This window comes from Cuculus canorus, chromosome 4, assembly GCF_017976375.1.
Source record: "Cuculus canorus isolate bCucCan1 chromosome 4, bCucCan1.pri, whole genome shotgun sequence".
NCBI classification, from domain to species: domain Eukaryota; kingdom Metazoa; phylum Chordata; class Aves; order Cuculiformes; family Cuculidae; genus Cuculus; species Cuculus canorus.
In genome coordinates, this window is record NC_071404.1 from 20,701,080 (window position 1) to 20,714,344 (window position 13,265).

The 13,265-nt window shown below is 37.0% G+C and overlaps 1 protein-coding gene across 1 annotated transcript in view; it reads right to left on the bottom strand.

Moving 5' to 3' along the window:
• SEL1L3 (SEL1L family member 3) overlaps positions 1–13,265 on the bottom strand; it is a 37,662-nt gene that overhangs the window by 12,865 nt on the left and 11,532 nt on the right. Inside the window, exons 5-15 of the mRNA XM_054066074.1 lie at positions 13,147–13,262; positions 11,127–11,182; positions 10,023–10,155; positions 9,286–9,418; positions 8,401–8,547; positions 7,773–7,978; positions 6,038–6,217; positions 4,804–4,923; positions 4,031–4,171; positions 2,875–2,937; positions 1,526–1,702 (exon numbers count right to left, since the gene is read on the bottom strand). Coding sequence (XP_053922049.1) covers positions 1,526–1,702; positions 2,875–2,937; positions 4,031–4,171; positions 4,804–4,923; positions 6,038–6,217; positions 7,773–7,978; positions 8,401–8,547; positions 9,286–9,418; positions 10,023–10,155; positions 11,127–11,182; positions 13,147–13,262 — 1,472 coding nt within the window. The remainder of the gene's footprint in view (positions 1–1,525; positions 1,703–2,874; positions 2,938–4,030; positions 4,172–4,803; positions 4,924–6,037; positions 6,218–7,772; positions 7,979–8,400; positions 8,548–9,285; positions 9,419–10,022; positions 10,156–11,126; positions 11,183–13,146; positions 13,263–13,265) is intronic.

Consider the following 13,265-nt stretch of genomic DNA (forward strand, 5'->3'; position numbering starts at 1 on the left):
AATTGACTAATGACAGCAAACCAGTTTATCTACTTTTAATGTATTAAGGTCAACTGAATTATTTTCTTCTAACTTCTCGATAGTTAAGGCTGGAAAAAGTTTTTTAAAAACCTAAATTCTGATAATACATTGAACGTCACACAGAGAATTGTCTAAATGTGTAAATAACACCTAGTAGAATACCAATCTTGCATGCACAAAAGTAAAATGAGCTATTCACTAGTATAGAGATTAATAAGAGATCCCTGGAGTAGAGACAGAACAGGACTTTTGCACTGGCAATGCTGGGGAGCAGTGGCAACACTCAGAATGTCCAACAGGGCACAACCACAGCACTCAAGCCTTTGAAACTGGCTTATAAAAAATAACACAGGCAGGATAGGCAGGGCCAGAGCCACAGAAGCAGGAGGGCTGTGTGACTCCAGTTTTACACTCAGAAACAGTAATCTGAAATGTAAATGAAAGCAGCATACAGCCTGAAATAATTTATTTCAGGAAATTTTTAATCATAGATATATGCTCTCTGCGAGTCAGCATGGACTTCAGAACACCGATCACAGCCGTAACACAGTATTTCTTTCCTATGGCTTTGGTAAATAAAGAAACCTGGGTACTTTTAGGGGTAACTCTTCTAATCAGTCCACTTGAAATGTGTATTTTTGGTCCCCAGGGAAGTGAAAATGTGTGTCAAATGCAAGTGTTGGTGATATGTTGGTGACTACCGCTGCTGTTGTCAGCACAAATGCTTGCTCTCTGCAGTATATCCAGACTTCAAAACTCAAAGGCCACACTGGAAACATCTAGTTCCAAGCACAAGGTCTGCTTCCATTTACTACTATCCCACCATGTTTGCACTGTCGGTCATGAACTACTGCAAAGCATTTTTTGTAAAGTTAATTAAAAGAAATATAACCAAAGTAGACCTTTCCTGTTAAGTGAAAATAACTCTTCTCATTGTGCAAAATTAAATAATTGAACCATGCCACAGAAAGACAAATCAAAATAATGCAGTCTGTCGGAACTATATTAAGCAGTTACACATGCAAGTCTGGTCTGAAGGTGTTTTTCTGCAGTTCTGAGGTTCACAGAAGCTATGTGAATGAAGCATGGCTGTTCCTGAGTTTAGGGACAAGGTTCTGCTGTTTTCATCTATTGTGGAACCTTTCCCTATATCCCTTCCAATCTAAAATTTAGGGAAATGGAAAGGATCACATGATGTGAGAACACACACTATCCTGGCTGGTGTCACTGGAAGGAGCTAAACCAGAGGCAGTCTCTGGAGCTAAACCTGCACCTGCTTCATTTCTATATTAAAGGGAGACAAACACACACACATAAGTACGACTAAGATATCTGAGTGACACAACTCTCTAAGTAATTTAACTGAATACCCCAGCAGCACTCTTTTTTGTGGTAAAAGGTATCAAAATCTGACTTAGAGTGAACACAACAGTCTCCAGAGTGAAGCAAAAGCTCCTAAACTGGGCCCTAATATAAGAAATAGTACTATTAAATATTTACTCACTTGATTTCTATCAGGTACTCCAGGGTAAATCCCATCTAAATAAAGGACACCAAGATTGTATGATGCATCTGGATTTCCCAGTTCTTCCGCAAGTAACCAGTGTTCGGCTGCTTTTCTGTAGTCTCTTTTAAAATTGTGGTAATACCATCCTAATCCATTCACTGCCTGCGGCAAGCCCTTATGGAAGGAAAAGAGCAGACTCGGGTCACACATTTAATTCTGCTTTGGTTCACTTCACAATTCCAATCTGCTGCCCAGCTTTGGGTGCTGTTCTGAGCTTGCTGTCTAGATGCCTGGCACATGGGTTCAGCCAAAATTATGCTGCTCTGTGATGAAGGGATAAAAAGGTTTGCTGGCTTTTTCATGCTTTTCTTCCTTGTGGCATCATATTGAGAACAAGAAGTAAGACTCCAGCGTCGTCTTAGTCCACAGAGTCTTAGCTGTCTCTGCATTCAGATTTGTACTTTCTGACACGAACAAACTTCAACTGTCTTATTAGCCATCATGTCTGCAAAGCTGAAATGTGATACCTATTCCTGTGCATCTGCATTGGAACTGAGGATATGCTAAAGGCAAGAAGAAACTGGGGAAATAACTGCACTCCCAGAACCTGGCCAACAGGACTAGCAATCAAAAAACCCCACTTTTAAACTAGAACATCTAAACATCTCCCTTAGAATAAACAGGAAGCAACGAACACGGAACTTCACAATGCTGTTTTCAAAATGTATTTGACCAACACTATACAGATCTGCTTAAGACAGCACTACGTATTATAAGTTGCATCTTTGCCTCAATAATTATGGATTAAAAGGACAAAAATCTTCCCGGGACATAGTTTTTATTTTGGCTGCAATGAGTCATTGTCTCGTTCGCTAAACCAGTGGCTCACATGATGGTTGTAAGGATGCCAGCAGTTCAAATTACTCTATACCAATAAATCATCTCTACCTGACTCTGGAGAGATAACTTCATCAAAAGCTCAAACTTGACAGGCACTCCTGTGAAAAAATACACCTAGTGTGGTCTAGAAGAAAATGCTTAGGAAAATGAGGCAAAAACATATTCTGAATCAACTACTCACTCTAAGTCACTTAACTACTAACAAGCTCCAGAAGACATAAGTAGAGAGAATTTGTTTTTCTCTTCCATAGAAACTTTGGCTGATTTTGAGTAGTTTGGTCTCCCAGCTTGGGAAAATAAGGCTTTTACCACTCATGGTGAAGATACTGGGAGAACCTACTAGTATTTACACAAATTACAGTAATATGTATTTTATATAAATCAGAGTTCATTACTATTGGCACCTGGTATGGGACTTCTACGACAAAACACTCACTACATTTTACCTTGGCTGCTGCTTTCTTCATCAGTTCCAAGGCAAGTTTTGTATTCTTTTTCACACCTTGGCCCTAGAAAATGTATATGTGAAACATCCTTCATTTATAAACACAGAATACAGGCTGATAAAAATTTGCATATACACATTCAAAATGCATTTTAACATTGAGCCTATTTATCACATGTTTTTCAGCTTTAAACAGCAACAACAAAAATAAAGCAGCTTTGTGTTTACCCTTCATTCACAGCTTTACAAAATCTCAATGATTCAGTTTAGGAAAAAAACATTTCACCAGTAAATCCAAGTGATTTTTATGGTAAATAATATTACAGATCCTTAATTTTCAGCAACTAAGGCAGAATGAATAGCATGTAAAAGTGCATCGACTAGTCACAATTTGGCAATGAGCAAGAGCTCTCAGCTTTCCTAAAAAGGATGTCAGAGTGCCTCCTGAGGAAATACACAGACGTTAAGCTGATCACGTCCATATTATTTAATTCCAGAAACAGGTCAAACAGACTATGTGTTGTCAAAATTAATACAAGCAAAACCTAAGAAAGCATTTTGGGAACAGCCCTCCACTGTGAAAGCAAGAAGAAGATGACTTACTAGTTCTTCACTAGTATCTCTAACCTTTAGTACTGTTGAATGTCTTACAGGTGACACTGCTTAGCTGATATAACTTAATTTGACTCAGGTAGGGGTTATACATGAGTTTAGCATCTGCTGTCTACTGCTTCTAGCCGGGAAAAACTAATTGCATGCAGAGATTATTAATTCCTCCCCCCAAAAAAAAATTCTCAAGAGATCTCATACAGTTCATTCTAAAAAGAATCGAACTTTCACCTGCATCTCTACACCAAGGCCTATGCTTATTAGCTGGTTAGATATTTGAGGGGACAAGAAGTTAGGAAAAATTAGGATCCACAGTTTATTTTGATGCTGGACCTGGCTAGGAACACAGTGACTAAACTGCTTTTAACTTGCTCTTTAAAATTTTGTGCATATCTGGTAAAAATCAACATTAGCTTCATAACTATCGATTAATTTTCAGAGTAATAAATTTACTTGTATACACTCTCACGATGTGTCATTGCAGATAACTTATAAACATACATGTCACAGGAATGACTCTTTAAGTGAAAATATGAAACATGACTTACCTTAAATAACACAATGGCATAATCATAAATTAATACTGGATCTTCTGTTTCTATTGCACCCTTTGCATACCATTCTATTGCAGCTTCAGGATTTTTTGCTACTCCTTGTTGGCCCCAAAACAGCATCTGAGCCAATCGTTGCTGAAAGAAAACAATATAATGATGTTATAAATGCTAGTATTGAATCTGGAATTGCAGGAGCAAACTTTTGCAAGCTTAAAGGGACTTTAAATAAGTGAAGAAATTATGTGACCAGAACGGTCTGAAAACCACTGGTTATCAGAAATATTCACAGGACTTCTCAATGGTGAAATGTATTGTTATTATCTACAGCAGGGTTATAACTTACCACTGTCAGTACCACAAAAATCTGGCTTGATTTAAATACAGAGGTCAGTGATAAAGGCAGATCTGATGCATGGAAACAGCTCAGTATGACAACACATCACTGCTGGTCTCAGATCAGCAGCAGTAACTGCACTATGTCAAGTACAAACCCAGGGAAAACGACCAGAGAAGACAGTTGATGAGCCTTGATTACTCTTCCCTTTTGCCTTGCATCGCTGTTACGGCTTTTTGCGTGATGACTGGATATTATCAAATAGAAACATGGCAAATAGTTCAAGCTCATAAAAAAAAAAAAAGCAATTCTGGGTTGAATAAGGAAACAACCGTCTGCTTTGCTCTCCTTCACAACTTCCCTACACAGTCTTTATATGTATGTACCTGACGTGCGTATAAAACCAATAAAGGAGAAATGTGTTACTTTATACCTGTGCAGCTGCATTTCCTCTTGTTGCTTCATGTTTTAACCACATAAAGACATCACCATTTTCTTTTGTTTGAGATTTTAGCAGTTCATCATCCATCAGCCTTATAGTTTCAACAAATGCCTGAAGAGTAGGTGAATAAAAAAATTATTACACAATAAACTCATACATCTGTCAACAAAATGAAAATGTTCCCCATTCCCTGTTTATACCTAAAAATAAGCAATCAGTTCTGGGTATTAATATTCTCATCACCCCGCTGCTGGCCACTGCATAACAAACATCCTTATATCAGTGTAAAAAACACTTACTGCTTTGTTACAAAACTTTGAGTCCACTCTGCACTGGGAAGATATGCCAAGATGTCAACAACTGAAAAAAAAATCTCACCTTTGTACTTTTAAATGCACTTAATGGCAAAGAAAAGTGCTTTTAAGACTTTTTAGACTCTTTAGTTTTTATTGAAATCTGCCTTATAAGATAAAAAAGGCTGGCAGAAAGCTTGAAGATGACCTGCCTTATAGCACACTTATCTAGGTGGCTGCCTGCTGGGTTTTACTTCTTCAGCAATCAAAACCTCTCTATTTTTTGTATAGTAACCATTCTTTCTGACAACCTAAGATCCTAGTACCAGCCTAATTTAAGTATTCTTTACCAATAAACCTGTGTTACCTCCTGTTTAGCAGCTCATTCTAAAATAATTTTACTGAAACTTTATCTCATCAAATAGTTATTTAACAGCCAAATATTTATGTTTAATTATAGAAAAAGTGTAAGTATGGAGAGAAGAATTAATCTTTTGCATGAATTTCATGATGCTTGGCTATTGAAACAGCAGATCAGTTGCCCAATAAACATAACCAACTATATTAATAATTGAAAGTCTGAGTGAGGACTATGGTCAAGAATAAGACTTAGACTTCACTTAAAGATGTGTTGCGGACAATTCTGAGGATTTGAGCCTATCTTTGATTTGGTAACCCCCTTGCTAAGAAATGAAGTAATGATACCTACATATAATTTGGGGGATTCTGTTAACAATCATAGAATGGTTTGGGTGGAAAGGACCTTTAAAGATCATTTAGTTCAACACTCCTGTCATGGGCGGGGACATCAATCAGATAAGCTACTATTTGTGAATCAAGACAAAAATGTTCTGGACACAGAATTATTATAATATGAATATACAAAAAGTCATTTGCACACAAAAACTCAGATACTCTTAAAACTCTTTTACCTGTTCCCCTGTTATAGTGTGTTGATCCAATGACGTCTTTATTGCAATATTACTATAATAAGCATACGACAGCTCCAAATCAAGAGGATAGTTATTAATGCCTTGGTAATGTTTATAGCCAAGATTCATCACAGCAAGTCTCTCGTTCCCCTGAGCGCCAACCAAACTATACAGTAGTCCCTGGAAAACAATCAACAGACATAAACAAAAGTGAATTCACTGCATATCTCACAAGTTCAGTACTTTGGTTAAGATTTACAGGGAAAAAAATGTTCCTTCTGGTAGCTGATATACTAGCCATACCACATAAATACAGTTACAGAATCAAGCACAGTCCAAAGTAGTTAAAATGTCTTCTATATTTATATAAAAAACTTGAAAGCAAAACTAGACTCTGAATACCTTTCGAGTATTGCACTTAGTCTACCACCACTAACTGTGCAACAATTTTTCATGCCACTTTATTATAGTGTTAATTGTACTCTGATACTGTTCACACTCAGCAGTGACTTAACTACTCTCACTGATGTCAAGTAGAGTTTTTGCACTGAATGCAGTGGAAACATATGGAAGCTAACAAACAGCACTTGCAAATTTTGCCCTAAGGATCTGACAGGACTAGAAGGATGGGACTTGTGGGTAACAAGGTTTCAACAAAAATCTCCTGTGAGCTGCACCTTAATTGGTGCTAGGGATAGTCTAAGTACCACACATTTGCCAAAATCCATTTTCAGCACTACTGTTATTTTTCACTTGAACAGTAATGAAAACAGTGGGGGCCCACCTGCAGTGGATATTAAATTATTTCCTACACTATCTGAAGTGGATCCAATAAATAAATTAGCTAGCCTCCATAATTAGCAGTAGGTATATTCCATAATTAGGATATAAAAAAGGCTCCTGTTTAAGATTCCTTATGTCTGAGAAACTGGACTGAGCTCTTTCTCAGATTAGTCTCTCAGGGGTTCTTCTGATTTACTACCCTGTAACAACATTAGGAAGACCTGCTACTCTTTATGAGCATTTACACCACTACTAAATATCTGTTGGCAATTTCAGTGTAGCCCTCTTCCAGTGATATATAAACACCTCCCCTTTATTTGACTCAGCAATGCAATCACATGGAAACATTTCAGTTACTTGCAACCTGCCTGAAAGGTCAGGAGTTCACGTGTTGTGCAGTTGCTCAGCTGAATCACTGTCAGTCTTTTTTTCCAAAAGAAAACTGCTCTACTTTGGCGATCTTTAATCATAAGTATTATAGCACAATATACTCAGTGTCACTTTTTTGCACATTCTACCATTGGACTTCTCTCCTGACTTTATTTTGCAAACTTTCCACTTCAGATCTGCCTGATGTGAGACATTTTTCATGTTGATCTACAAATGACTGTGTGACTCAAGGGTTATTCCCTCATCCTACCTTCTCAGTGACTGGGAAATGCAGTATGGCCCATACTGTTTACTTTATAACCATTTTCAGGTCTTACCAAATCATTGATTTCCTTGTTCTGGATAAGCGGGATAAAGATTCCTGCCATCAGGACTTCATAAAGACTTCACTGCCATCAGCTATTTAGGAGTAGCTGTATTGGGGAATCTCTTCAACTGCAGCCCGGATCTGGGGGCCATTTCACATCTTTTATTTCTAATGATCATAAATTCATCACATTTCTGAATTGCCTTTGAAGGTAATTAATTTCACAGACATAACCAAACATATTAAATATACTACCTTTTTACTGTCCATAGGCACACCAAGCCCTGTTTCAAACATAACTGCAAGGAAGTAGGAAGACTTATGGTATCCACAGCAACTGGAATCCATTAAGAGAGGGACAGAGGAGCCCATATTGCTGAGGCCATTAGCACTGGATATATCCTTTGCAACCTTCTCAAATATCCTGCGGCCAACTTCTATAACTGTATCACTTCCATCTTCTATAAGAATAAAACATAGGGCACACAGTTATTCCAAGAGTTAAAATTAGGAACTGATTTCCTTTCCTTAACTTACTGGGACTGAATCAGACTCTGTTCTTTCTCATGTCAAGTGGTATTCTCAATGCAGACAATGAAAATTCCTAGAGAAACAAGGTACTATTGAATAGGAAAGGTGAATAAAAATCCAAAAAGACCATCTCAAACTAACTAAACACTACAAATGTAAGAATATCTCTATTTCCTTGTACATAATAAACCATTCTTCACTTGCAACACAACATATAAGCCAGATGACATGCCTTTACCAAGTTAGCTGATACGAAAAAAATGTATAAAACAGGTACTGAAGTCAAAGCATACTAACTTACACAGCAAATATTGTGGACTTACTTAAGAACAATAAAATAAAATGTGATTACCATCTGGAGCACTAAAATCCATCTCTTGCAATAGTTTGAATAAAGTGTGGTACTTTTTCCTGAGCTCTTTTTCCCACATGAAGGCATCACATTTGGATTTTTCTCCGTATTTGTGAATCTGCTCCAAATAATAGTTTTCATAGTAACCTGGTGAAAACAATGTATTAAGAGATGAAAGCTGGTTTAGCTGGTCTTTAAAACAAGCTTCTGGTAGGAAAAAAGTATTTCTAGGGTAAACCAAAAATTCATGGACAAGATGAGCACATCCCTAACACAAAGTAGTGATAAAAACTCATACAGCTAGCGCAGGCCAGTTACAAATGCACAAGATTTCTTCCACTCTCTTCCACAGCCTGGTCACACATGCGATTGAATTCTAACTGGAAACATAAGCTAGTCTTCAGCACATATTTAAGCTATGTTACTCTTCTTTCATCAAAGGGGTTGCTTTGGTATGTACTTGCCAATCACTGCACAATACGCAACTGTGGCAGAGAAATTTTGGCAAAACCCACCTATTTTTGGGGAAGGGCTTAAAATGCATGTGCCTTCAGAGTCCCTTGGGGATGAAATGGAAAAAAAGGTAACTAAAGAGCCGACATGTAAGCCTGAAGGTGTTTCTTTGTCTCTTTATGCACCTGTCTTATTAGAGTATCAAGAACATGATTTATGTTTTTTTTTCCATGGCACTAAAGTCTTTGCAGGGACAAACCCACAGTTTTAACTACCAGTAACAAGGCTAAATTCTTCAAATTGCCTTTTTCCTAGTTGTGGATGAATTTAAATTTACTTTTGATGATTGTTAGGCAGATTCTGGTAAAAGGAAAGAAAACAGGTCTCCAAAGACAACAGTTTAAAATTCATATCTCATATATCAACACTTACAATTTCTTTGTGCTCTTTCGCCTTGCTTTATGATATATCTGTACTCATAAACTATTTCTTGAATGTCCATGCATCTCTTGTAGTAGAGCTCTATTTCTTCCACTGTTTCTTTGTCATGAAGAGGGTTAGAAATCTATAAAAAGGCAAATGATAGATAAATGGCATTTATAGCATTTGTTGTCATCTGTGCTTTGCTAGAAAGGAGTGTTGTAGGCAAATAACAAAAGGAAACAGACTGTTTCAAAAAAGCTGTTCACAATCATCTTATCTAGTACATCATGCTAATATGCTAGACACCATGATGCTGGCCACAACAGACCATGACTTTAAACAGTCAGCATAATCCAAGAAACCATGTATGAACTTCCAGGACTGACCAAGCCTATCTGCCTTTTTACCACCAATTTAAACAAAAACATAAATCAATCAAATGCATTCAACAATGTATCATCAAAAACTCTGGGAAACAAAGCAATATTGTAAACAAGTCTTTACTTAAGTATAGATTTAGGAACACTGTTTTACATAGCCACATCTGAAAGTCTTATCTTGTAGCATATGAATTGGTAACTAACATTCCCAGATTTCAACAGAAAGTGAACACATTTTGGCCACGTATTGCCAGGTATCATTACGCTTCACAGAAGTTTATCACTTGGTAAGAGATTCAGTTAAGAAAAAACAAAATAGAGCTACTATAGCACATTAAAACATTTCCAAATACTGCTTTTATTTACCTGTTCTGTTTCCAACACATTAAGACGATAGTATTTCACAGGTCCAAAGAATGCTTCAATACCATTTACATATCCACTGCCTCCAAGGACAAAGTACCCAGCAGTGTCATCGTAATAGAAATCTTCCCTAAAACTTGAGAATGTGAAAGAGAATTAAGTTAGCTACTAAGAGGTGCTATGAAAATAAAAAAGAATTTCATATCTCAGAATTTCAGTAACTGACAGCCTTAAACTCATTGCCAGTATCTTTTCATTTTCTCACCTGCTTACTCTCAAAATCTACTCTGCAATTCAGTGTGATAAATTCTGGAGTATATTTAACAAATCCCTTGTTAATAGTGATTTAAACCAGCAGAGTGTTTTATTTTTCTGAACTGTAAGTATCTTCCAGAGTTCTATGCATTATTACAAAACTTCAGAGATTTCAGTTCCATCTTTCTCCTGTACTTTTCTAAAATTGGCATGTGAAAATTTAAGTTAGCTTTCTCCTGTACTTACTATCTATAAATTCACAGTTCCTGCTTTGTAAACCATAGCAGAAAAAGAACAACACTGAAGCCTGCCATGCAATTTATTGTTATATAGTTCCATATTAAAAGGGTTTTTAAAAAATAGTTGCACAAGAAAGAGCCCATCTTAAATTAGAGGGAAAGAGAATAATTAATGATTTATTTAAAAAAAAAGGCTACACGATTCAATTGCTTAGAATAATGGATTGGGCAAGAACATTTTTGGTAGAATTTCGCTCTGCCTAAGCAAAGCAGGTGACAGTTTCACTGGTGAAATCCTAGCTCCAGCAACAGCAAAACTTCCCTTGACCTCAGTAAGGCCGAGACTTCATTGGAAGACTGATCCTAATGCCACTGACCTTCCAATCAGTTTCTAGTAGGGGTTATCAAACTCCAGTACTAGATTGTGCAGCGCATATGCTCAATGTAAACACAGTAATGCAAACTGGTCTTGAGAGTGTGGAGTGGAAAGAGAACACAGACATTTTGAAAATCATTTGGAATCTCGGATAAAAACTTGTGTCCTCCTTCTCACTTTTTCTATATCCAAACACATACACACATATTACTTGGCAAAGGGGAAAATGCTGCTTACGTAAAAGACTGATGATGATGTCTTTTCAAATTCTTCCCAACACTGCTCACTTCTATCTAAAAGAACACAAAATATTAATTATAATAGATTAAAAATTACAAAGTACGTTTATTAAGCTACTTCAACTTATGGTTCAGGAGACTACAGCTTCTGCACTGAAGAAGATGATGTCACGTATCTGAGTTTTGTCTGGAGAGTTTCATGGTACACATTGGCAATGGTCTGTCCTGGTCAACCACCAGAGGTGAAAAGTAGCAAAAATAGCAGAGGTGTTGCCTACTTCATCTATTTCACTCCTGCGTTCAGCTATAACACATTTGTACTTTGCTGAAGCTCTCATTCTTCTGGTGTGAAAGGCTGTTTTGCTTTCATATAGCAGAGCACTAAGTGAAGAGAATATTGATCTTAAGAAACTGTTTCTTACTGGTGAAGAACAGACACAAACCTTCCCTTATTTACCTAGTCTGCCTAAGATAGCACTGGACTAAATTTAAGTAACCAATGGAAGTGAAATAAGTGCCTAAATAAGGAGATTCTTCTATTTCTTTTAAGAATCATAGCATTTAAAAACTTAAGACAGGTCAATGAGAAGAGACTGAACTACAGGGTTTAACTATCCCAGAGAATGACTCCAAGTACCACATTTTTAAGTTTAGTCCTACCTCCTCTTCCTTCCACAAGAGCGCTAATTAAACTCTTCCTGACTCCCTTACTTTGTCCAGGTGTAAAAATTCATTGACCTGACCACAGGTTCTATCTCATACCTGAATAATTTCACTCTGTTCTCTGATGAAAGAATATTTTTTCTTAATCTAATCACACAAGCAAGCCTCACATTTCCAACAACACAAGGCTCATACACGCTGTATCAATATTGATAGTAACTTTTACATTTGGACTGGAAGCTGAGCTTCCAAATCCATAGGCTTTTCACGTTCTCATGAACTTAAATAATCACTACAATTTAAACAAGCAGAAAAAGATAGTTTTGACTGTATAAAACACATTTTTTCCACTTGTCCTTTAAACAACATATTTAAAAGCATATTGGAAAGTAAATACGTTTCTACCTGATTTTCTTGCAAGGTAATCAGTCTGCTCACCACTTATTTACTCAAATAAGGGTGGGGTGCAAAAGGAACAGCAGTAGTTTACCCTGTACATTGCTCTCAAAGTACAGCATTGTTTCAGCTTTATTAGCCATTTAAGTCACACTTTAAATTTGCTTAGTTGTTCTTGCAATTAATGAGCAATTACTTTTACAATTCAGAATGTAACCTATTCAACTGCTTTCAAGCAGAAAGACGTTGAGAAAAAGATTTTTTTATTATTTTCACATATATCTTAACAGCTGGAGGTACAGACAAGAACTTGGGCAGGGAGACTGACTTGTTTACACAGCTGCTTTTGGAAGGTTCTTGTGAAAAAACAATTGCTATCTGTTAAAATGTAAATTATATGTATTTCATCTACTACAGAGGGATAGTGTAAGATATACTCGTCTTTTAATGGTAGTCAATATTATCCTGCTTGGTCAAATATGCAAAACTTGGAAATGACACATGCTTCCTGTTGGCTTATATATCTAGGCAAGTGGCATGCTACTGTACGGAAGCCCAGACACTTATATTTTCCTATCAGAATGTTAAAACACCTGACTCTCTATATGTGAAGTCCCTAGGGCGCACCATGTAACTTAAAGTATCTAGATAGGGTATCTAGGTCAGGAGTCCTGGTTGCCTGTACAGTCAATAAAGTCTCTGGAGAGCAGCTGTGCACCAGGATATGCACTGAATACACAGTAATTCTAGACTCTCATTTTAAGCATTGAAGTTGACTTCCTGAAGTTGGACATTCTGAATATCTCTGGCCAATTTCTGATTTTCGATTTTTCATTCTTTTGATAAGTGAGCATGTACAAACTACATCATTTCTCTCAGCCTCAGCTGCTAAAGGGTTTGTCAGAGGCACCATCAAATTAGACAAATCTCAGTCTTGATCCTGTAAATAGCATGCATACCTGTCCACCCTTAAAAGAGAGATCCAGTCGAAACCACTGTTTCAGAGGAAGGCTGAAGCTAGTTTTCACTGCAAGGTCATCTCCTCTCATGAGGTGCATCTGAATATGGACATAACCTA